At 41.0% G+C, this 24,873-nt stretch overlaps 1 protein-coding gene and 2 pseudogenes across 1 annotated transcript in view; 2 read left to right on the top strand and 1 right to left on the bottom strand.

The window, feature by feature from the left end:
• LOC142847571 (replication factor C subunit 3-like) overlaps nucleotides 1-24,873 on the bottom strand; it is a 204,159-nt pseudogene that overhangs the window by 73,828 nt on the left and 105,458 nt on the right.
• LOC142840091 (large ribosomal subunit protein eL21 pseudogene) lies at nucleotides 8,149-8,700 on the top strand (annotated as a pseudogene).
• Nucleotides 24,439-24,873, top strand: part of LOC142840108 (replication factor C subunit 3-like) — a 35,649-nt gene continuing 35,214 nt past the window's right edge. The window contains exon 1 of the mRNA XM_075956579.1: nucleotides 24,439-24,525. Coding sequence (XP_075812694.1) covers nucleotides 24,439-24,525 — 87 coding nt within the window. The remainder of the gene's footprint in view (nucleotides 24,526-24,873) is intronic.

Below are 24,873 nucleotides of genomic sequence, written 5' to 3' on the forward strand. Positions count from 1 at the left end.
CAGCCATAAAGCCTGTGCTCACTCTCTTGCTTCTGGATGATAGATTCTGTTCCTGTTCACGCAGAGAACTGTTATCTATGACAGTGATCTGTAAGTTTTATCCCTTAAATTAATAACCCTTTTATTCATAATTCTAAACTGGTGTGTGATTATTTTTTGACTTCCATCATCAAGGTTCAACATATTAAAGCCTGGGTGTAATAAACTTTTCAGGTAATATTATTGTAATGATGGAGAATTTCCAAATATTTCCACTAAAATAAGGACCGATACACCCATTCACATGAAATCTAAAACTTGGGCAAATATTAATATATAAAAAATCTATGACATAACTCCTCGAGCCTATTAATGCCAATTTTAAAATCTACATTAACATCTTTGTATGACAAAGAACTTATCTATACTACTACACAGGACAGCATACAGAAACAACCAAAATAAAAGTTTGGGACAGGTTTCCTTATTGAGCAGGAATGGATAGGACACAATAGCATAAAAATGGAGGAGTAATTTTTAATTTCCATATAAACCTGTATACTTTAAACTGATAATTGTAGATTTGAATCAGTGATGGACTACCAATGTTGTCTATAATAAAAAGAAAGTAAATCATCGCAAAATAATTACAGAGCCCTTCTTTTTTCCCCAAATATATGCTATAAAATATGCATGATTCAGATGAAAATATGAGTTACTATTTTAGAATATTTCTTTTAATTTTTTGTTTTATGGATTTCTTTGTAGTATTGTGCAATAAATATTTAGATTATGAAGATGTTTAATTATGGATACACTTAAGATTTTTAAAAACAAAAAAATACAAAGCAATATACCATGCTGTGTCTTAGGTTGTAAAGGTGAACTCACAAAACACACAAGCTATCCCTACACAACACATTGATCACAGAGAATAGAGCTTGTGTCTATGTAGAGTCTTTGGTGCAGCAAGGATTCTGCATATTACTAAGAAGAAACATAAGCATATAAGCAGCTGCAAACTCTTTGATATATATTGGTGCCCTGTCCATAAGGTGTGTGCATAATTGTGGCACAAAGCTTGTGGGAGTAACAATCCAAAACCTGATTTGACATAAGGCTAACTCCACGAGATGAAACCCATACTTCACACTGCTTTGGTTACCAAGAACCAGAAACTAGATAGCCCAGTGACCAGAGGTTAAAAACAAACAAATTTGTTGCTCCTAAATGACATTTTACTATACTGAAGGTACTCATAGATCAAAGCCTTGCTCATCCATTAGCAGAGGATATTCCTCCTACAACAGGTGGAGAGAATAAATAGAGAGGCTCACAGCCTGAGAACTGGCAGAGATTGAGAGACCTTGCAATGCCACTGAATTGGAGGTTTCCACCAAATACCTCCTCTCAGGACTCACAGAACCAGGTGAATGTGGAGGAAGCTAGTGTGTAAGAGCCAAAGATGGCGGAGAATACAGATACCCACATACCCTTTCCCCACACAAACGCACACAGCCTTGTCCATCAAACTGGATTGAAGCACATATGAGCTAGCAGAAACAGAAACAACATACACAGGGCATCCACAGTTCTGCACTAGATTTAGTACTAGAGCTGAAAAAGAAGAGGACACATGCTCAGATCCCTAACCCAGACGCTATCTCTGATTCATAACCACTTGTAAATAAAAATGTATCTTTTTTGAGGAATTTTCACTGGGATCAGAAACTACTCTCAAAGGTAGGCTGAATGCTTTAATAAACTGAACAGTATTTTCCGGGTTCCTTGTCTCATAAAGACATCTCAGAACTTTATATCTTTCTGGTTGAGTGTTTTTGTGGATTCATGACTATGAAAACTAATAGATATTTGCCTCTATGTGTCTTTCCTTGGACTATTTTCCTTCTGATTGTTTGTTTTTTCCTGTTATCCTGTGTTAGTTTTTATTTTATTATATCATAGTATATTTTGTGTTATTGTTCTCCTTACCAACCTCTTTGGTTACTAATGAAAGACAGGAAAGGGGTCGGTATGGATTGGAAATGTGTGGGGAAGTGGGAGTAGAAGACAAAAGAAAACCAAAACCATAAATTACATGAGAAAAAACTTTCTATTTTCTATAGAAAGTAAAGTAAAAAAAATAATAATAAAGTTATAAATACACACCTATTTTTCTTAAATCTCCACATGGGAAAAAAAAAACATGTTCATGGTGGGAAGTTTGTGGAAATCGCATGCAATGGAGGCTCCAATGCAAGGGAACAAATGAAAATAATTAGGGAAAAGTTCAGTTTCTGCATAATTTGTGCAAGTTTATGTTTATCAGTTGGCAATGTTTCAAAATAATTATTGCTGATAACATGAATCCAACATATCCTGTCTACAGAATCAAACACTGTATATAAAATCAGGAATGAAAAAAAGAGGAAAACAACCTAAATGCCCCTTGACCAAAGAATGGATAAGGAAAATGTGGTATATTTACACAATGGAGTACTACACAGCTGAAAAAAATAATGACATCTTGAATTTTGCAGGAAAATGGATGGAGCTAGAAAACATTTTGAGTGATGTAACCCAGACACCGAAAGACAATTATCACATGTACTCACCCATAGGTGGTTTCTCAACATAAAGCAAAAAAAAAAAACCCAGACTACAAACTACAGTCCCAGAGAACTTAAACAACAATGAGGACACCAAGAGAGACTTACATAGATCTAATTTACATGGGAAGTAGAGAAAAACAAGATCTTTTGAGTAAACTGGGAGCATGGGGACCTTGGGGGATGGTTGAAGTGGTGAGAAGAGAGGCCGAGAGGGGAGCAGAGAAAAATGTAGAGCTCAATAAAAATCAATAGAAAAGGAAAAAAAGAAAATTTAAGTGGGAAGGAGAAAAAAGAAAAACCATACAATTTCTGAAGTGGTAAAGAATGTCACCGAGCTCCTCCGAGCCTCCATTTCCCTCCCCCTCCTCCCACTCTTCTCCCCCTCCTCCCACCCTTCTCCCCCTCCCCCCACTCCTCTTCCCCTCCCTCTCCAGTCCAAAGAGCAGTCAGGGTTCCCTGCCCAGTGGTAAGTCCTAGGTCCTCCCCCCTCCGTCCATATCAAGGAAGGTGAACATCCAAACTGGCTAGGCTCCCACCAAGCCAGCACATTAAGTAGGATCAAAACCCCGTGCCATTGTCCTTGGCGTCTCATCAGCCCTCATTGTTCGCCATGTTCAGAGAGTCCAGTTTTATCCCATGCTATTTCGGTAACAGTCCAGCTGGCCTTAAAAAAAAAAGACATACGGATAGTCATAGTCTTTGACAAAGACTGGGTGAGCCCACTAGTCTGAACCCTGTGAAGAATCCAATAAGCAGGGTCTTTAGGGATCAGTACCCTGATTGAGTCTCCCTTTTTTCACTTGGTGGGGGGTCTAGAAGACCTTTTGATTTCTTCTAGGAGCAATGGCTTTGTCTCAAATGGAGGACTGGGTCAGATGTAATTATGAAAAAGAGAAAGCTAAGTTTGCTACAACATAAAGTTCTTTTACATGGGTTCTAAAAAAATAAAGAATGTCACAGAGAATTATATAGAGGTGAATAAAGTCAACATCAGTACATTAAGATAAACTGATGACAGTTTTTTCACACATTGTAACATCATTATTGCTGTGATAGCAATTGTCCAAGGAAAAGCATGGACACTGAAGTGTCCTGAAAAAATGAGTGGGCAAGACCAAAATAGAAGGAAGCACACACTGTGCTAGCAATATGCATTTAAAGACTCAATAATAACTCTCATAAGATGTACCAACAAGCAAGTAGCAGTTGAAATAAACTCTATAGACAAGATTATGAGAAGCACAGAAGTAAAGACGTGCAACATAAATATATAACTTTTGTAGAAGAAATTGAACGTAGCTATTAAGAAGAAACTTACTGGAGAACCATCCATCTCATCCGAGCTTCAGTCTCGGGGAGAAAGTTACGTCCATGTAGCTCCTGATTTTTTCTTGAGTATTTGCTTAAAAAGTATCATGAAACACCATTCACCTGCTACAAGCACACTCACCATCTGCAGAGCCTCAGAAATCAGGAGAGTATTCATTCCTGGCTTGGTTACATAGATACTCATGAAAACAGGAGAAATTAAAAAGCTGAGTTTCTCCCTTGCTGAGTTCAAGTGCCCTGCTCAGCAGGTTACCTATCCAGTGAGATCTTGAACTGTGATGGCCTGTTGTACTCAACCACGGCAAAGTAGAAATGGGGAAAGGAAAGTTGAACTCAAACGGGGGTGAAAACCCTATAAAGCTAATCATGCCCTCCACCTTGTTTTTACTGGCAAGATTCACAAAGGTGTTGCATTTGCTATTTAGATTAAGAAGTGGAAGCTGTGGAAAGAAGTGGTAGCAATTTCATGTCAGCATGCAGTTATTCATGACTTAGAAATTTTGAGACAGCTATTTTGGATTCTTTTAATGGAAGCAGTTGAGTTCAAAATACTTCAATACTAGATACTGTTCATTAAGCCTACAGCATATTATCACAGTATGTCATGATACAGTCTATGTAATTATATATTTTGATATGTATGAAAAGAAAATACGGAGCTTAATTCCCATGATGATTTTATTGTTAGGAACCATCTTTTTACCTAAACGTAAATGACAAAGAGCTATGTATGAAAGGTGTGGGACAGATAAAGAAGGAGCCCAAATAAAGAAGAATGGAAACTTTGAAGTAAGGGTTTCACTCTATTTACTTATTTCACTGTCCCGAGAAGACAATATACTCAATTGGAACTTTCTGTATCACAGATAGTCCATGTACATGCACAGCACGACCACAGCATGTAGTTTGAAATAAAATTCTGCTCATTTTGCCTGATGCTTTCTCTCCTTTGGAGAGAGTTTTTATTTGTTTGCCTCTCCTCCCTGACCATTTGAAAATGCTCTACACTGATACTGAACTATTTTTACTAAAACACATTTGATCTTTCTGACAATTTGACAGTTTCTCTTTCTACTGTTGGTTAATTTAGTTATGTCTTCCTGGGTAATAGTTGTACATGGATTTATCCATCCATTATTGTCACCAAAGCTTTACTATCAACTGCTTCTTCTGTTTCTTAGAAGAAGCTGAATCTGTATAAACATGTGGGTCTAGATGTTTGACACTATATCTCTCTTCACTGTGTGTGATCTCAAGTCAATCTAACATATACTATTAAAAGTAACGTGTAACCTTCACACTTAAAAGGTTATTCATGAGAAAAAAGTCCTATAAGCATGCTAAAATTTAAAAAAATAGTTAAATTCATTAAAATGGAATAAAAATTATACATGATACTTAAAAAGGCATTTCTTTCCACTTCATGTGTAGTAAAGATAGTCTTCAATTTGAGATATAATAATAATTGATTTGTGGAAAACATCATTGTTTAATAAACCCTTCTGGGGAACAATATTATAAGTTCTCCAAGGAAACACATAGATCAAATCCTTAGACTTGAGAATTGCTTTTAAATGTTAAATCTCATCTAATTCATGTTTTTGGATACGTGACACACCATAACATAAGTTTATTACAAACAACACTGACACAATTAAGGACATGGACTCATGATTTTTAGTTCACTTTTGGAGAATGTAAATTATTCAGTTCTTAAAGACAGCCTAGGGATTTGAGACAGACTGAACGTAACTGAAGATGTTTAACTGTGAAATATTAAGAATGTATTACTTTCTTTCTATGCCCTTTGACTTGTAAAGATAAACTAACTTTGAAAACAAGCACATAAAGGAGAAGAACTTCTGTGAGGAAACCAACCAAATTAAGACTCGATGCTCTCTCCTAGGGAGAACATCTCTGGCATGAAAAAGAAAAGTAAAATATGCAAGTGACAGGGTCAGTGCCTATCCACCTTCAAGAAAGCCGTAGGTGCAAAGTGATGAGTAAATTATGAATGGTAAGAGTGATTCCCACTGAATGCCTCTAAAGGAACTCATCAAAGAAGGTTTAAAAGAAGCATTTATGAAATACTTTAAAAATATAAATATGATACCCATTTGAAGAAGGTAGCACCTCATATCCCAAAAGGAAGAAAAGAGCTAAGGATAATTCTTCCTAAGTTTAAAAGCAATGTATTTCATATGTGTAGGGATATGGAGAACATCTGTGAGGCTTTGTCTGCTGGGCTGCAGAGAGGATCTAGACAACAGAAGCTCAGCCTTATATATACCCCACACTTACCCCTAATAGTGGCAGTGATTGTATCACTGACCTTTCTGCCTGTTTTTAGGACTCTTTTGCTCTACTGGGTTGTCTCATCCATCCTTATTATTAGAGTTTGTACCTTATCTCATTGCATCTTATTATGCTATGTTTGGTTCCTGTTCTAGGGGTGTGGGGGGCTGTCCCTCCCTAAAGATAAATGGAGAATCAGCTTACTGGGGAAAAGGGTGATGGAAAAGGACCAGGAGTAGTGGGATGAAAGACTGTGGTCAGGATATGCTGCATGATAGGAAAGTAAATAAAACGAAAACAGGAAGGAATCAATAAGTGTGCCAATTGCAGTGATTATTTTGATGCTTTTTGTGTTGTATGTATTCTCAATGGTATTTTTAAGTGAGTAAGTATAGCTTTGTTTTTCTCTCTACAGTCCTTTCAATAGGCTCATTCCTCAGTTTAGCCAGAGATATTTTCATGTAATATCTTTATATTTAGTTGGAAATAATTTATGTTAGGCTGCACATATCATGAAAGATTCCTCTTTGTCCTTCAAATGTGGCATATAGATTCACTGAATACAGAGAGGCAAGAAAAGTGAGAACAAAGGGATAATGAAGAAATGCAAAGAGTGTTATTATCTCAGACAGAACCACGAAGAGCACTGATGAGTCCCAGGTTTTGCAGCCAGGAACTCAGGTGTCCAATTGTGCCCAGGGTAAACCATGTGCTACCAGGAGATTTTACAATGATTCACCAGCAAATTGTAAAGTATCACAACCAACCCACAGCAGTTAAAAATCTCACATAAATCGACACTTGTCAGGGTTCATAAAAATATTTGCTGAGAGCTCACATACTACTCCCTAAATCACTGAGTTGTGTGAATATGGCCACAGGCTCAGGATTTCAAATGTAGAAAGTAGAATAGTATGATTCCTTATCTCACTCCTGTCCAGGCATTAGGTTTTGCTTACTCATTAAGAGATATAAGGTTGAAAATAAGAACATCCTGTAGCTTCAGTCTCTTAGAACCCGTTGTCATAGTGGAATGAAGCTTAGGGCAGAATTGTGGACCTAAGACTGTCCCAATGAGGTTGAAAAATAAATACTTTCCAAGGCTCCTCTTTTACTGATGAAGATCAGGTGATCTCACAGCTCATTTTTCTCACTTGATGACTAGTGAGAAGTTGAGTGTTCAACCTCTACAACTTCTTAACCTGCTTCTTGCTGAAAATGATTGGGATGGATGTTGTTTCCTCAGAAGTCCCTGTTGGAAAACGAACACAGATGAACTGGCCCAGCGCCAAGGCACAGAGCATGCAGAGAACATCCTGAGTCATAAACAAATCTCTGAGAAACCATGCATGCTTGTGACCCAGTGACATCCTAAAGGACTTTATCCTAGGCTTGTCTATGGGTCTCAGGTCTCCCTTTTCCCTAAAGGAAGGTTGTTGCCATGCCAAGCTGGTTTTCTCTGCCTCCCTCACCACAAGCTTCTCATGGCCAAGGAGTCAGCCACCTCAGGCATAGTCACAGCTGCACATAATCCAACATGGTTGCAGAAACCATAAGCCTTGTCTTGAGAAGCCAAGAGAAAAATGGCATAGTCCACACTACTCAAGTGGTATGGAGATGCTCTTATTTCCTGCCAGGTCACTTGAAGTACATGGTAAAAATGGAGAAATCATGCAGCTTCTGAACATGGTCAACAGACTAAGCTAATCAAACTCAATGACATTCTAGAACCCCTGAAGCAAGAAGAATGAGTTGGTGTATGTTCTGGTTCATTTCTTTTGATAGTTCTTTGGATTCAATAAAGAACAGTCTGGCACCCACACCTGCTAAATCAGAACGTTCACGGGCATTGCAAGGGAGTGGAGGTCAGAGTAAATTCATTGGCACATCCTGAGGACATGAGTTCTTGGCAAGAAATGCTTTGGTTGGCGGTAGCCATCTTTCAGTAACTCGCCAAAATGACAAACACAAAGGGAAAGAGGAGGGGCACTCGCTATATGTTCTCTAGGCCCTTTAGGAAACATGGAGTTGTTCCTTTGGCCACGTACATGCGAATCTACAAGAAGGGCAATATTGTAGACATCAAGGGAATGGGCACTGTTCAAAAAGGAATGCCCCATAAATGTTACCACGGAAGAGTCTACAATGTCACCCAGCATGCTGTGGGCATCATTGTAAACAAGCAAGTTAAGGGCAAGATTCTTGCCAAGAGAATTAATGTGCGGATTGAACACATCAAGCACTCGAAGAGCAGAGACAGCTTCCTGAAGCAGGTGAAGGAGAATGACCAGAAGAAAAAGGAAGCCAAAGAGAAGGGCACCTGGGTTCAGCTGAAGCGTCAGCCTGCTCCACCCAGAGAAGCACACTTGGTGAGGACTATCGGGAAGGAGCCTGAGCTGCTGGAGCCCATTCCCTACGAATTCATGGCCTGATGTACAAAAAGAAATAAAAGACCTGGACTATAAAGGTTTTTTCTTAAAAAAAATAGTGGCAGGGAGCCACTGTATCTAAAGGAATCCCCTGTGGAAAAAGGGAAGTGAGGCCATGATGCCTACTGATCTCAATTTGTCCCACCTCAAACCTCCAGACCTGCACTAAAGTGAAACTCAAAAGTTCCAAGAACGACAGCCTTTATCTGATCAGCAACTTCCTTCTCTGACAGAAAAACTGATGTCCTGAATTCCTTGATATTCAGGAACCAGGACAATCAGACAAGTCCAGACGATTCCCAGGCACTCCAGCTTATGTTCCCCATAAGTGGAAGGACTAGCTCAAGCCCAGCTCCTGTAGGAAGACCCTCATCCCCTGATAAGCACTCATTACATCTCAGAACCATTTACATCTCACTGTTTCACACTGAGACTGAAGGTCAGTTTAATTTTGTCTCATTCTTGCACCCCTAGGCTCCCCCATTCTCTCTCCCAAGTAGCCTGCTCAGTCTTGTCAATATGTCTTCCATTAGGGGAACTGTAATGGCCCTGAATGAACACCCCAATAGCAGTTGTGACCACATGTGTCTTCACAGATGACGTCTGGGCTCTCCAGGATACAATAGAGTGTCCAGGGGATGGAAGGCTGACTTCATGGGGAAATAAAATTGTCTCTCTGCTAACTAGTTATCTTCACAACCCACCAGAAATCATACTTCTCTCTCCAGGAGTCATTCCCGGGATACAAGGGAAGCCTTTCAGCACACCCTCCTTCCAAAGCCAGAGACAAATTTCTACTTGATTGGACCCTTTATTATTTCCATGTGGGGAACTGATTGTTTGCTTTTGAATCACTCCTCAGTGATGTCTTATTCCTTCCTCAGAATCCCCTATTCATCATGAGAAGAAATAAAATACTACAGAGAACTTAAATCATATTAATGTGGAACAAAAAAGCTCACCTGCCTCAAGTACAGACACGACGAAGATCCTGCAGGGCTGGTTACAATGTGGAATTTTGATTAGGAGGTACACTTAGAGAAAACATGTTCCTAGCTGTTAAACATGTCCCCCCAAAATATAACAGTTGTGGACATAGCTCAGATGGCAGACTGATTGCTTGCATAGCATGCAGAAAATCCAGAATTAATCATTAGGTTTGTCCACACTGGCTTTGGTGGCCCCACTTGTAATGCTAGTGTGTGGGAAATAAAAGCATTACGATGCTAATCTTATGTCAATTTTACCTGCAATGTTAGTTAGAGTACATTTTAAAATATAAGATAAATATTTTGCTAGGTTATGAGAGGTTTCTATTTTATTTCCTTTTAAGGTATTTGTATTGAAATAGACAATGCCTAGACAAGCACTACCCTTCTATATTTGACTTTAGTGGAGCATAACTGTGCTATCAGAAACCATAAATGTGGCCTGTCCTTTGTCAGAATACCTTAGGCTCACAGTCAGGTATGAACACAATTTGGGAGCCTGTGAAATACTGGGATTGACACAATGGGGTCAAGGCTGTAGTAACAGAAGTTGGCATTAGAACCTGTTGTTAACATCATTGTTGGCATAATGAACCATGATTACAGGCAGTTCATTCCTCTCATATGTCACCGTCTGCGACTGAAGGGTCAGCTTTTTTTTTATTACACTTGTCTTTGTTTTCTACTGGGATAGGGTAAGAATAATTAAAAATCCCCTTAATATTTTGAAGTAACGATCTGCCCATTTCTATGTTTTATTTCTTTTTTGAATTCTGATAAGAATCTCACATTATAAAGGCTGTATCCCATGAATACAGAGATGTAGGATTGCAATATACAGAAAAATTCCATAATGTTTTCAATTTTGAATTCATACAAAATATGAATATTTATTAGAAAGGCTGTGATGTCTTGACTTATACTTGAACATTTTCTTCACATAGTGATCAAACATGGGTGAATATTCCAACCAGCCCTTTAAACCTAAATCACATCCTTGTGGTGAGTACATATGCAGCCTCATTTCTCACATATTTTACTTATAAAATATAGAATGCTGAATTATTTTCACTCCGCTGTGTAACAAATGGAGAGGATATCAGAAGGTGGTAAGATATAGAGAAATGTATAGAGTAATAATGGCCATCTTACCAAAAGCAATCTACAGATTCAAATCAACTCATCTTAATGAAATTCCAAGAAAATTCTTTATTGACATGAAGAAAAACTACTCAACTTCATACGGATAAATGTAAAAACCCAGATATCTAAAACAATCCTGTAGAGTAAATGAACTTCCTGTTTTCAAGCTCTAATACAGAGCCATAAAAATACATACAGCATGATAGTGGCTTAAAATAAACAGGTTTGACGATGAAATCAAATTAAAGTCCCTTATATAAGCCCACACATCTGTGAACACCTGATTTTTGACAATAAATCAAAAATATACAATGCAATAGAAGAGAGTATCATCAACAAATGTACTGGCAATACTAGAGTCAGCATGTAGAAGAACTCAAACAAATCTATCACCTTGAACAAAATTCAAATCCGAGTGGACCAAAGACCCTCAACATCAATTCCATTAGCCATTGATACAAGAGACAAGGTTCTGAATAGATCACCAAAAGCATTTACAGTGAGATCAACAATTAATAAATGGGACCCTATTAAACTGAAAATATTCTGTAAGGCAAAGGGCACTGTCAATAAGAAAAAAAAACGAGAGTCTAGAAAATATAAAATATCTTTACTAACTCCACATCTGACAGAGGGCTGATCTCCAAAATATATAAATAAATGTAGAAATTAGGCATCAAAATAGACCAACAAATTATTCGATTAGAATGGGGTAAAGATCGAAGAAAGAATTCTCAACAGAAGAATATCAAGGGGCCAAGATACACTTAGAGAACTGTTCAACATTCTTAGCCATCAGAGAAATGAGAATCACAATAACTCTTGGTTCCATCTTAAACCAATGAGAATGGATAAGATCAAAAATATTAATGACAGCTTATTCTGGTAAGGAAGTGGAACAAGGGGGAATAATTCTCATATGCTGAAGGGAAGACAAATTTTATACAGCCCCTTTGGGAAAAGGTATGGCCATTTCTCAGAAAATTTGTCATCAATCTACCTCAAGACTAGCCATACCACTCTAGGGCATTTACACAAAGGAAGTTCAATAATACTCAACTGTGTTCATAGAAAATTTATTTGTAATAGCTAGAACGTCAAAACAACTTAGATATCTCTAAACCTAAGAATGGATAAAGAAAATGCTTGTTTCTCAACTTGTTGGTCTCTACAACACCCTATTTAGAAAAAAAAAGTTGCTAATCACATTCACCTGCTTAGGGCTTCCATATCTGAAATGGCACAGATCTCCTGACAGACCACATCAGCCCTAAGTTCTAAGGAACATGCTTCTGTTGAGAAAGTCCAGAGATCTGGAGAAAATGCATTCAAGCATAACGATGGGCTGGATCCTCTTTACAAGAACTGTCCGAAATAGAAAATTGAGGTTAGGTTATAACCAAACTCTTTGATTTAATAACCCCAAGCCTCTCCAAATGCCTATCCTTCTCATGATCTCCTAATGGGTATTGTACCCAAAGCCATTAACAAGCACATATATCATAACACCTGGCTCTAGGCCAAGGAATTTGGCTTTTGTTTGCTGATAGAAGGACCATAGCAGTGATGTACATCATATTCTATCCCATGATTGTGTGCCTCTTCTATCTGTATGTGTGTGCATGTGCATGTGTGTTTCCAACTTAGGGTGCCTCTACACAGCCCCGACAGACCTCTGACTTGTCACTGCTCTTGCCTCAGTATATTGATTCAAGGTTTGGACCATCATATTGTTTCTAGGGCTGTTTTTTCTAAATATCTGAGGGATCATCTGGCCTCATGTGACTCCAACCAGACACGTCAAGAGTGAATCACATCTTCACTCACTACCGTATAGCCTGAGTGAGTTCTGCTGATTCTCCAGGGGAAATTTTTTATTACTACCTGTATAAGAGCTTCCTTTTCCCTTTTTGACCCCAGAGAGGCTCCTGATATGGCTGCATAGTTTAAGGTCATTTTGGAGTGAGGAAATGAGTCAGAGGTAATGGCTGTACCATGGACAGCAGCAGACCTCTCCCTGGACATTCTGTTGTATCCTGGAGAGCCCTGATTCTCTGTGATGTCATCAGTGTTGTGGCAACACCAACTGCCTGTGGGGCATCTGTTCATTGCCTACTGGTTTTGGATGTAGCCATGTTGGCAAGACTGAGCAGGCTCCTTGGGAGACAGAAGAGAGAGCATAACGAGACTAGAGGGAGGCAGAAGGAAGATGGCCTTCAACCTCAGTGTCGCTCATCAAGACATAAATGGTTCTGGGGAGAACGCAGTGAGTCCTGGGGAAGGAATGGGGAGTTTCTTGATGGTAGAAGGCTTCAGCTTGGTTTTTCATAGTGAGTCACATGATCTTAGAGCTTCGTGGAGGTAATGAATCTATCTTGCTTCTCTCTGTTACTAAAGAGCAGACCTGGAGTTTAGGGTTTCTGATGCTTAGATTGGCAGAGAGCCAGTAATGGTCAACCCTGCAGCTGCTGTGCTAGGGCCCTCTGCTTTGACTCTGAGTGGGAAGGAAGGAGAGAGGGATGAATGAGGTTTCAGTTACAGCACTGAGCTTCACCCACACTGGATTTCTTTTGATTGGGGGTCACTAATAACAGGGAGAGTAAAATCCTCTGGCCAAAGCTGGAGGATCTCAAATTTTACCTCACATCCACTTGCAGGGTAGGAACTATTGGGTATTGCTGCATGTCAGTGACCCCTAAGGTTTCTGAGTTCCTGAATCTCAATAGCCAGTCATCTTTAACTTGACTTTAACTTTAACTTGAGTGCAGGAATGAGCCATCACTCTCCCTGCAAGTGTCTGTTCTTGGTGAGTGAGGGCTCACCTGTGGATGCCCTTAGGTGTCTCCAGCCTGTCCTGTCACTAGGTGATCTCACCTTTGCTAACATCATGATGGATGGAAGGTGCTATGCTGAAGTTTGGGGGAAATTTTCATCATTACCCATGTGACTTATCTTTGGTCTGACGGGTCACCCACAATCGACATCACCACCACACATTGTAACAGCCCTGTGGATATTTCCTGAGGTACTCATTCACTTCATGAAACTGAACTTCATTCCACATCAACATGAGCTGATTTCTTAGTATCCTTCACTTCCCAACTTTTTGATTCGGAGGTGAAGAGCCGTTTCTTGGGAATGTTTAGAAAATGAGTCTTGACCTCCATAAATGATGAAGTATTAAATTAAAATTAATTAGAGTCTAACTATCAGAGAGCTGCTGACGAACTACCCCTGCATCTCAGGGAAGGCACCTGGAAAAGCCAGCTTGGCTTTTGGTGAACTTGGGAAGAGACGGTTATGAGATAAGTGATGGCAGTTGGCAGTGACCCTAACAGTCCGTTCTCTGGACATTCTGCTGTATCCTAAAGAGTCGTTGGCATTTTTTTTTGAAATCAACAGTGTTGTGTTCTTGGGGCAATCATTTTGTGTTGAAATAGGAGGGGCGGGTCAGCGTCCCGGGCACGGCTAGCTTTACCCGAAATAATTACACAGAAACTGTATTCTTTTAAACACTTCCTGACCCTTTAGTTTCAGTTTCTTATTGGCTAGCTCTTACATATAGATCTAACCCATTTCTATTAATCTGTGTAGCCCACGAGCTGGCTTACCAAGAATGACCTTAACCTGCGTCTGCCTGGAGTGGGAGAATCATGGCGACTCCTGATTCAGCTTCTTTCTCCCAGCATTCTGTTCTGTTTTCTCCGCCTACCTAAGGGTTGGCCTATCAAATGGGTCTAGGCAATTTTTTTATTAATAAGAAATCACTCCCACATCAATTATGTGCATATAGGGTTCACCAGAAGACACAATGGCAAGATTGAGCACACTGGTTGGCAGAGAATCTGACTTTCGAAGGAGGAGGTTGGGGGTTGAGTTGGACCTTACAGAAATGGGGTTTAGTAGCTGGGATCTTGGAAGAGATGGTTCTATATTGCTTCTCTAGGTTACTAAAGTGCAGACCCATAGTGAAGGATTGCTGCTAGTTAGTTTGGCAGAGATCCAGGAGTTGTCAAGGTTACAGCTGCTGTTCTGTGAGTTCCTTAATTTTATTTTGAGTGGCAAAGACCAGCAGGAGGCACAGACTAATGGGGTGTGAGAGTAGGTTGTTGCTACAACTCATCATCAGTGATTTCTTTAGGTTCTGTGAGTATCCCATGGGAAATTCCCCATCTATGCACCAGGGTCTCAGACATTCAGTTACTTCTATTCCAGGCCACACTAAGAGACTGAGAGTCTCTAAGCACTGGAGACTCCAGGAATTTTCTGTATCACATCAGAAATGAGTTGATATTTCCAAAGCAGCATGGCTGGGTGACATATGCCTTTCAGGGCCAGTGGGGCAGCAGTAGGGGCTGATACACATAGCTAGCCACAGTGAGTGGAGACAGAGGCATGGCTTATGGGCTCCCAGTTTGAGGAGTTGTCCTGATCCTTCACTATGTTCCATGCATTCACTCTTCCTTGGCCTCTTCTTCGAACTCAACATGATCTCTCCTGGTCCTGTGCCATACTACTGCATAAATTCACTAATATTTATCTACCTGCAGGGAGTGCTGGAAAAACATCAACCCCAAACTCTGTTACTGGGCAGGAGCAGCGGATGAACAAGGTGGATACGCTGACCCTGCAGCTTCAGATGATGACCCAAGAAAGGAATGAACTTCGTGGAATTCTGGCTAATTATACCAACAAGGATTTGAACAACAGGTAGCCATTTTGTCTAGTTCCTGAGGGCATCTGAGAGGCAAAGCTGAACCCTGGGAAGGAGTGATATCAGGACACAGGCTGTGTGATTCCTCCAAATAAAAAGCAGAGCCTGTGTCCTGGATCAATCTGGGGATGGGGCAATAGTTGTGAGCTCTCAGCATACATTTCATGAGGCCTTGACAGGTATTGGCTTGTGGACGATGCTAGGTGCAGTGAGTTTATGGTGAGTCTTTGTGCTTAACCAGCAGGTGCTTGAGTACTGGCTGCTCCTGGGAGCAGCTGCAGGGGCCTAGTCGTCTTGGTGCATCTCAGTGTGTGACTTGTGGTCTGAACTTCATCACTGCTCCTCTCTAGTCTGATTTCTTATATTCTGAGACAATTCTGCCTGCCTACATTTATTTGGCATCCTCCGTGTGTGTGTGTGTGTGTGTGTGTGTGTGTGTGTGTGTGTGTGTCCTAGCAGTTGGGGGTCTGTAGTATGTGGTTCTTTCTGTGCCACAGTTTCCAGGTGATCCCACTAAGTTCCCTTAGGGTCAGGGAACTCCACTATGACCAGTGATGGTGCTCCTGGCCCGTGTGCTCACCTTGGCAGCCCATTGGAATCCACTGGAGACTTATATATCTATCCTTAAGTCAGGTCTGCTCGCTGTTAACACTGATTTTGTGCTTTAGACATCCAAGTAACAATAGGAACCTAGGATCAAAAATCCCCGTTCTGAAGACGGGAACAACATTATCATAGATTTCTGGTGGGATCAGACTTGTGACACAGGCTCCCTAGGACTTAACTATTCTATTCCAGGCCCATTAATGGAACTCATGCAGCTCTGGATCACTCCCTTTGCACCCCTGATTGCTGGTCTGGGGCCACATCAGCAAGTTTAAACAGCACCAGGTTGTCCTCGTTCATAGCTATCAGTGACATTGACTGTGCTCGGTAGTTTAGGGCACAGCCTGAAATCATAGGATCATTAAGTCCAGAATTCACGGGGTTCTTTGCTCTGGGGCTATGCCCTAATACAGGCTAAATTTTGAGTTGGAGATGGTGAATATGGAGCATAAGAAAGTGATGTTGGATCTACAGAAATTCCCCATGGAGATGAGAGAGGCCTTGTACAATTGCAAGGAGCTGACTGAGGAAACTGTCTCTGACAGGTGAGTGACTGACTTCCCTGGGACTCTATTCCTTGGCAGTGACTGCTTTTGCCATGTTTTTGTCTTTGAACCAAAGTGAGGACTTTCCTTTTGGCCTGTCTCCCTATAAAAAGCAGTCTGTCTTATGCTCTTGACTTGGACCTACTGGACTAGTTTTGCTAAGACTGAAGTATCTGTGAGCCCATCACAACATTGTCCTGCCAGGCTCGGGAGCCTCTCGATAGAAAATCTATTTGTACCATGATAAAGGTGTCAGTCATTTGTTGGTCTTGGGGGCTCTGGTAGGGGTTTACAGAGGTGATCACATTCTACCCATAGATAGAATATATTTCAATTGGGTCTGCTGTCCTCCCGCACAGAATGTTTGTCTTCTACCTCTCAACCTGCTGATGCTTTCCCAATACCATGGACAGTTAAGTACATGTGGTAGGAGGCAAACCCTGCTCTCAGAAGTACATGCATTTCTTTTATTGTAACAGTTTTCAAAAGCAGTCTGAGTCTTTCTGTAATTTGGCCATTCTCTGACATTTGACAGCCTCTAGTGTATCCTGCCATGGTGACTGTGGGCTCTGGTCTAGGGCTGTCTGGGGACATGGGATTTTGCATGGGTGATGTGGGAGATGGAGGCTAGGTAGGTCTCAATGTGTTTTTGTGATGTTTCAGCATCCTCCACAACCAGCTCCTGAATGAGCGAACTCAGTTGAAGAAAAAAGTGAGCATGTTGAGAGAGGAGAACCGAAAGCTATGGAGGGAGCAGATTTCAATGCAAGTGGCCTGTGAGAAGGTGAAGAATCTCTATGAAAAGACCGATGAGAAGTTCTGTGAGCTATGTGATGAGTTGGATAAGGTAGGCTGCAGCAATGTGGGCAGGCTGTCCACCATCAGTAGTAATACACACACACACACACACACACACACACACACACACACTCACACACGTGATCATCCATCCACTTTTCCAATAGCTCACTAACATCCTGTACATTGTTGATTTCTGTGATTATTCCAAGACTTTCTAAGGATTTAGCATCTTGTGAGATCAATGGTTGGAAACAGCTTTGAAGGAAAAAATCCCCGTGTAAATGTCAAAGGGGTGGTTCTTGTCTACATTTTTTATCTTCTCTCATGTTTCATCAGTTGAAACTCCTTCCCTCCTCCCAGTCATTCACCCCATGCTCCCCTGCTCCCCGGACCCCGGGTCCACTCCTCCTTAATTTCCCTTCAGAAAATAGCAGTTCTCCCATGGTTATTTGATCTAATTATTAAAATAACATTAAACCTGGGCTTTGCTCATGTTTGTTACACATTCTAACAATGAGATATATCACCAAATCCTTTTAAAGTCTTGAGATATGATCACACTACATTCCAAAGATTAGCTTTGAACTCACAGTGGAGTTCAGTCCAGACTTTAATGTTTAGTCCCTCTATCTCAGTTTCTGAGTAGCTAGGATTAAAGGTTTGCATCACAAGCTCAAACTTAGTCTAAATAGTTAAATAATTGATGCTTGAACCAAATGTCCAAGGTCAGTAGATTATACTTTTGTGCTTTGTTTTTGTTGGGTTTTTTTTTTTTTTGGTTTTTTCGAGACATGGTTTCTCTGTGGTTTTGGAGCCTGTCCTCGAACTAGCTCTTGTAGATTAGGCTGGTCTCGAACTCACAGAAATCCGCCTCCCTCTGCCTCCCGAGTGCTTCCAAAGGTCCTGAGTTCAATTCCCAGCAACCACATTGTGGCTCACAACCATCTTTAATGGGGTCTGGTGCCCTCTTCTGGTCTGCAGGCATACACACAGAATATTGTATGCATAATAAATAAATAAATAAATAAATAAATAAAAACTTCAGTTAATCCAGAGTTTATTAATTTTTGTCTGCATGACCTGCACACTGATGACATGCACATTGGTGAGACTGAGATTATTTTTGGTAATAATTTCCATATTAGCATGTGGAAATCAATATGTGTTTTAAGCTATAGAAGCTATAGTAATGTTTATCTTAAAAATTTACTTAGGGCATACATGTTAAGAATTGAAATGATGGCCAGGTGGTGGTGGTGCAGACTTTTAATCCCAGCTCTTGAAAAACAGAGGGAAGCAGATCTCCTTGTGCTCAAGGCCAGCCTAGTCTACAAGAGCTAATTGCAGGACAAGGTCCAAATCTATGGAAAAACACTGTCTCGAAAAATTAAAAAAAATTAAAATGTTATGTTTGTGGTGTGTCCTTCCCCATGTCTTTTGATTAATTTTGGTTTGAGGTCGATTTTGTTAGGTATTAAAATAGCTACACCAGCTTGTCTTTTAGGTACATTTGCTTGGAAGATTTCTTTCCAATTCCTTACCCAGAGGTAATGTCTGTAATTGATGTTGAAGTTTGTTTCTTGTATGCAGAAGAAAAATGGATCCATTTTGTCATTCTGTGTATTTTTATTAAGGAAATGAGACCATTGATACAGAGAAATATCAAATGATTAATTCTTGTTATTTTGCTGAATGTGTATGTTCTTGTACATGTATATCCAGAAGTGTGCGTTGAGGAGTGAGTGTGTGTGTGTGTGTGTGTGTGCGTGTGTGTGTGTGTGTGTGCATGTGAGTGTTCAACCTTCCACTAAGAACAAAATCTTCTAATGAACAGAAACAGGATATATTGGTGGAAAGACGACAATTCCTGCTGATGCTGAGAGATCTGGTCACCAAACATATAGAAATGGCTGAAAAGCTGCAGAATCCCTTCGCTGTCTCCCAGATGAGGTAGGATCCCAGGCCACGAAGAGGGAGTTATATCAAGTAGTTCCCTAGTACGTGAATCTCTGTCCTATTTGGGTTCCTGGCCATTTGCATGACTTTTCAGTCAAAGCCAGGGAAAGAACATCTGAGAGTATTGGGCTGTCTCAGTCAACAGAAATGTCTGCACAGGAAGCAATATGTGTTATCCTTAATCTTTCTCAATTGTGTGCACTTCTTCAATTCTGAGTGCTCTCGTGTGTTCTGAGTGCATTGATCCTTCCTATGGTAGTCCCAGACCTAATAGAGGCAGTGTTATTTGTGGAAGATGGTGTCTCCTCCTGCCACTTTATTTTCCTCCAGGAGTATCAGCTTTAGAGATAAAATCCTACACTTGGGCAGATTAGCATACAGCACCTTCTTATTGATTATGGGTTCTCTGCAGTTTGCATCTGTTTCCTGTAAGGTTTCTCTGGAATAAAAATCACATTTAGAGTTTGACATGTTGAATCCAAGGAAGTTTCTGTGCTGAAGGAATAAGCCCAGCCTTCACTGCAGTGTTGTCTTTGCGCCTCTTCAGGGCCTCATACAGTAATTTCCCAGGTTGCTCACAGTTTCCTGGCATCTGGGTCAATGCCTGTGACCCAGACATTGCTATACTGCTGTTTTTTTCAAAAGAATGTATCTAAACTATTGGAGTAATGGGCTGTTTTTCTAGTTCACCACAGTGTGTATTTCTCAGCTCACTTTCTAGCAGTTTTAAAGGTGGAGAAAAAAGAAACTCAGGTGCTGACTTATCCTTGAAGAAGCAAGGAGTGAATGAGCCCAGCTCAAATGTAATGCTGGATTTCCCAGTTGAGTAGAGCTGGTGAGAGCTCAAAAGCTGACAGGGCAGGTCCTTAACAGACCTGTGTTCCACCCATTTCCTCCCCTAAGATGAAAACCTCCAGCATGATCTGGCCACAGTCCAGGATGAGAGCCTCCTGCAGACAGACCTGCTGCAGCAGGAGCCCTGAGTGTGCCAGGCCAATGAGCCACCATTGACTCCTGTCCCCTGCAACCTTGGCATTCATGGGGTGGGTTTTCTTCCTTGATGTTTGTTTCCCATGTGTGGACAGTCCCTGGTTTTGTCTAGGCTGTGGTTCAATGAGGCTTCCTATGCATCTGATTGCCTTTCCTTCTCTGACAGCTCCGCTTTGGAGAACTGAGGAGGCTGAAGGAAGCTTCACACAATCTCCACTTGAGCAGCAACACCTACTGAGAAGCAGACCCCTCCTTGTAGCTGTGAAATAACCAGTGAGGAAAATCTCCACCTACTGCAGGGGATCCATCGCCAATCTGATTCATGTTCTATTCCTGACCCACTATTCCTGGAGAAAGGAAATCATCAGAAAGAAGCCTGACATTCAGAGGACCCACCAAGAATGACTCCAAATCCTGACATTGGTCAGCAGGTGGACCCTGAGTGGCGCACAACAGCATGGGGAGGATATGCTGCTGAGCAAGGCTTCCTCTGTCAGTTTACTCTCCATGTCTTTAGTAAGCCGGCTGCGCCCTCCATATGTGGTGAGGACTCTCACGAGAAAGACTGTACTGATGCCGTGCTGTAGTCTGTGCACACCACAGGGAAAAGAACAGGATTCCCTCTCCTGTGAGTGCTGAGGGAGACTCCATGTCACAGGAAAGTGTTGGTGAAGATAACGCAGTACAGAGACTACAGCATCCCTCACCTGTGTTAGTCATTGATCATCCATAAAGAAAATGTCAGGGGATTCTCCAGTTTCACATCCTGGACTGGCACGTCAGTCCTGAGAAAGGGTCTATAGAGGAGGTTTGGTCACCTTTGGTGTCTTTAGGGAGCCAGATGCTCTGTATTGATTTTTTGGATCTAGAGCTAGAGACTATTTTTAGCTTAATTGGAGCAAGGGTTCTTGTTCGGGTTTGGTTTTCATTTGTTTGGATATTTTTTTCTGTGCTTTGGTTTAAATTTTGTTGTTTGTTTTTAAATAATTTATTCTTGTTGTTTTAATAGTTGGCTAAGTCTCTACCCTGTATATACTGACTACCCTTTCTAAAGTTCCTATTGAGTATAATGAGTATTTTTATGAATAAAATCAATTTTCGACTCCTCGGTTTTACAGCCTTTCTTGAGTCAGATGTGGGGTTGCTCTCCTGTGACTACAGAACTCATGGGCAGAGATGGATTTCTGCACATTCCAGGAGCCTTGGTTACACAGCGGTTTCGCATCCAGGCAGGTCTGCACACGTCTACACAGGAGGGTAGTACCTTGGATGTGGATGGCCTGACCTACTCCTGTCTTTACTACCAAGACTTTCTGTTACAGTCATATTTAAGAGAATGTCATGAAGAAGGGATCTGGAAAGAAAGGAACTCCTCGTTCTGCACTACATTAGTTCTATCCTGGTGTCCAATCACAATTGCACATTGTGATCCCGGAATAGCAAACCACTGAAAGTTGCCTTTGAAATGCATGAGCAAAGGGTGCCCACAGCAGAGGGGAACTGCTGAGCTGCAAGTTTGTATTCTGGAGATGCCTTCCAACCTCTCACTCCTAAACCATGTATGTCACATGGGGAAGCTGTAGAGTAAGGGCCTGCTCCAACACTGTCATCTACTTACAGTAGGAATATTGGGAACAGAGTCAGAAGGATTCATTCAAAGCTCTGAAATGGTCCCACCCATTGGTTTATGTCACAAAACAGTTGATAAAATTTCATAAGGCTGTTTCATATAGGTTACTCAAAACATCATTTCATCTGCTAAATTTAAGAAGTGTGAGTTTATGGTTTAGAGAGATTGTTCGGTAGTTAAGGGCAGTTGGGTTTGGTTCCCAGCTTCATAAGGGGGCTCACATCCTTTTGAATCTAAAATTCCAGCGGACCCAATACCTTCTGACCTCAGCACCAAGCATGCATGTAGAGCATATACATGTGTGAAAACATTCACACACAGGCATACATGTAAAAATAAATCTGAGTGTTACAAACTAACTTAATGCTAAAAGGCAGATGAGAAACCTTGTCTACTTCTACTATTAAATAATATCTCCAGCTTTTTCTCAGGCTATCTCAGAATTTAGCATACTACATTTACATCAAATACCAAGGTTGCTGTTTTTTTTCTAATAAGACCCTAGAGTAAAAGCTTGATTATAAATATCCAACAGTATAAAAAGTATAAAAAAAGTACAAGAAAAGGGCTGGGGAGGGAGAAAAATGTATTGCTCAATAAAAACAATAAAAAGAAAAAAGGTACAGTTATCGTAATTGCTTCCTCTTTTTATTTAACGTTAGTTTGTAGAGTAGTTTCAATGCTATTTTATAGTGTGAATTATGATAAAGAGTAGTACAGATCTGAGTCATCAGAACTTCGGTAATGCTGTATTATTTCAAAATATTTCGCTATCTCTAGGGGAAGGACATGCTACTGAATTATGACAAATTGTCATGAGAAGAAATAGTTTTCCCCGACATTTTAAAATGCGTAACCACTGCCTCTCCACAGAAAGACTAGATAACATGTCTTTTATCATACAACAGTCCCAACTCTGTCCCTGGAAATCCTCCTAATTTCATTTATGTGGTGGTGTTAAACAAGTAAAAAGACTCTTTACAGCACTGTCCAGCTTTCCTATGAAATACTCAGCATCTTAAATATTCTGTCCACTTTTTTCTTGCAATAAACTAAGCACTCTCTTAGAGTTGGTGGGTGGACAGATGGGTATCCAATTTAAAACTGCATTAGAAACTGTCTTTTGTTAGGATGGTAGGTATCCAAGTTAAAAATAGAAAGGTCAGTGTGTTATTTTGTAGTCTTTTCAAAGTTTAAATTGTTCTTTGTCCCCTTCTACATGATGCTCAGTCACCACTCCTGAGTGGAGATAGGAGAGGCTTCTCATGAGCTGCTTTCTACTGCTGCAGCAAGACTTGAAGACATATGTATCATTGAGAACTTCCCTAATTTGGCCCTTATACAGAATCCCACAACATATTTTCTGTCTTTTTGGGTAGGTAATATACAAAATGTAAAACCTTGAGTATTATTAGAGCTAGAAGTCATCTCTGTATCTGAAATGTCATCTCACTGGTTACTGTAGCAGGGAAACTGAATTGCAGAGCACTTGAACTGTGTTGGGATTTTGATGGGGATTGCATTGAATCTCTAGATGGCGTTTGGTAGGATTGCCATTTTTATTATGTTGGTCATAACTATCCAAGAGCATGGGAAATCTTCCCATTTTCTGGTATCTTCTTCAATTTCTTCAAAGACTTACTCAAATAGGTCTTTCACTTCTTTGTTTAGTGATACCCCCAAGATATTTTATGTTATTTGTGGCTATTATGAAGGGTAATGTTTCTCTGGTTTCTTTCTCAGCTTCTTTATCATTTGTATATAGGAGGGCTACTGATTTTTCTGAGTTGATCTTATATCCTGCAACATTACTGAAGGTTACCCACTGTAACAGTGGCAGAGATGGCTCAGTGGGTAAGAGCACTGGCTGCTCTTGTAGAGGACCTGGGTTCAGTTCCCAAGCACTCCCATGGCAGTTCACACCCATCTGTAACCTCAGTGGCAGGGGATCTGAAATCCTCTTCTGACCTCTAAGTGCACCAAGAACACAGTTCACAGATGCATGTAGGCAAAAGCTCTTTGGTATAAAAAAAAAGAGAGAGAAAACCAACTCTACAAATAAAGATAAATTTCTGTGGCATAAATTTGAATGAATTTATAAATGAATGGATTAATGAAATGGAGGAAACTCCCTAAGCACTAAGACTGGATGCTCAGACTGTCATTGATGTGTCTTTAATTCCATCGAATGTTTTCTAAAATGTAACAGAGGGTGAGAATAAAGGGACGAGGATTGCACCATGAATTTCCCGTGCTGGGGTGGAGAGGCTGCTGCGCGCTTTGCTGTTGACTATTTCAGGCTCCATTCGGGTACCATAGTCTCTAATCCGGAAGTCGTCCACTGCCGGAAGTGACGCGCGGTTTGGAGCTCGCGGGAAACTCGTCTAGCTGGCTGGAGCACTGGTGGGATTCCAGCTGCCATGAGCCTCTGGGTGGACAAATATCGGCCGTGCTCCCTCGCCTGGCTGGACTATCACGAGGAACATGCGGCGCAGCTGAGCAACCTGGTGAGCAGACCGGGACGGCGGAGGCCGGCACGTTCCGCCGCTTCCTGAAAAGCCCGAGGATAAGGGAGTGAGAAGGCGGGCGCTGCAGGGCTAGCGGGGACCCAAAGTGACAAGTTCCCCGGAGTGCTGCTTCTGCTGCCCGGGGTTCCGTGAGTTTGGGGTACGGACCTGGTGGAGGCTGCAAACCCCGGTTGTAGGAAGGGCTGGGGCCCATAGGCTTGAAAGACCCCCAAGGTGGGCTGCTTTCAGTCTGGGGAGACCCTCCCCAAGAATCTGCGAGGCCACACGTGCGGATGCAATCAGCAAGAGGGTTTATTCGGGTACACAGGTACCTGGGGCGTAGTCACT

The sequence above is a fragment of the Microtus pennsylvanicus genome, chromosome 1 (assembly GCF_037038515.1).
Source record: "Microtus pennsylvanicus isolate mMicPen1 chromosome 1, mMicPen1.hap1, whole genome shotgun sequence".
Lineage (NCBI taxonomy): Eukaryota > Metazoa > Chordata > Mammalia > Rodentia > Cricetidae > Microtus > Microtus pennsylvanicus.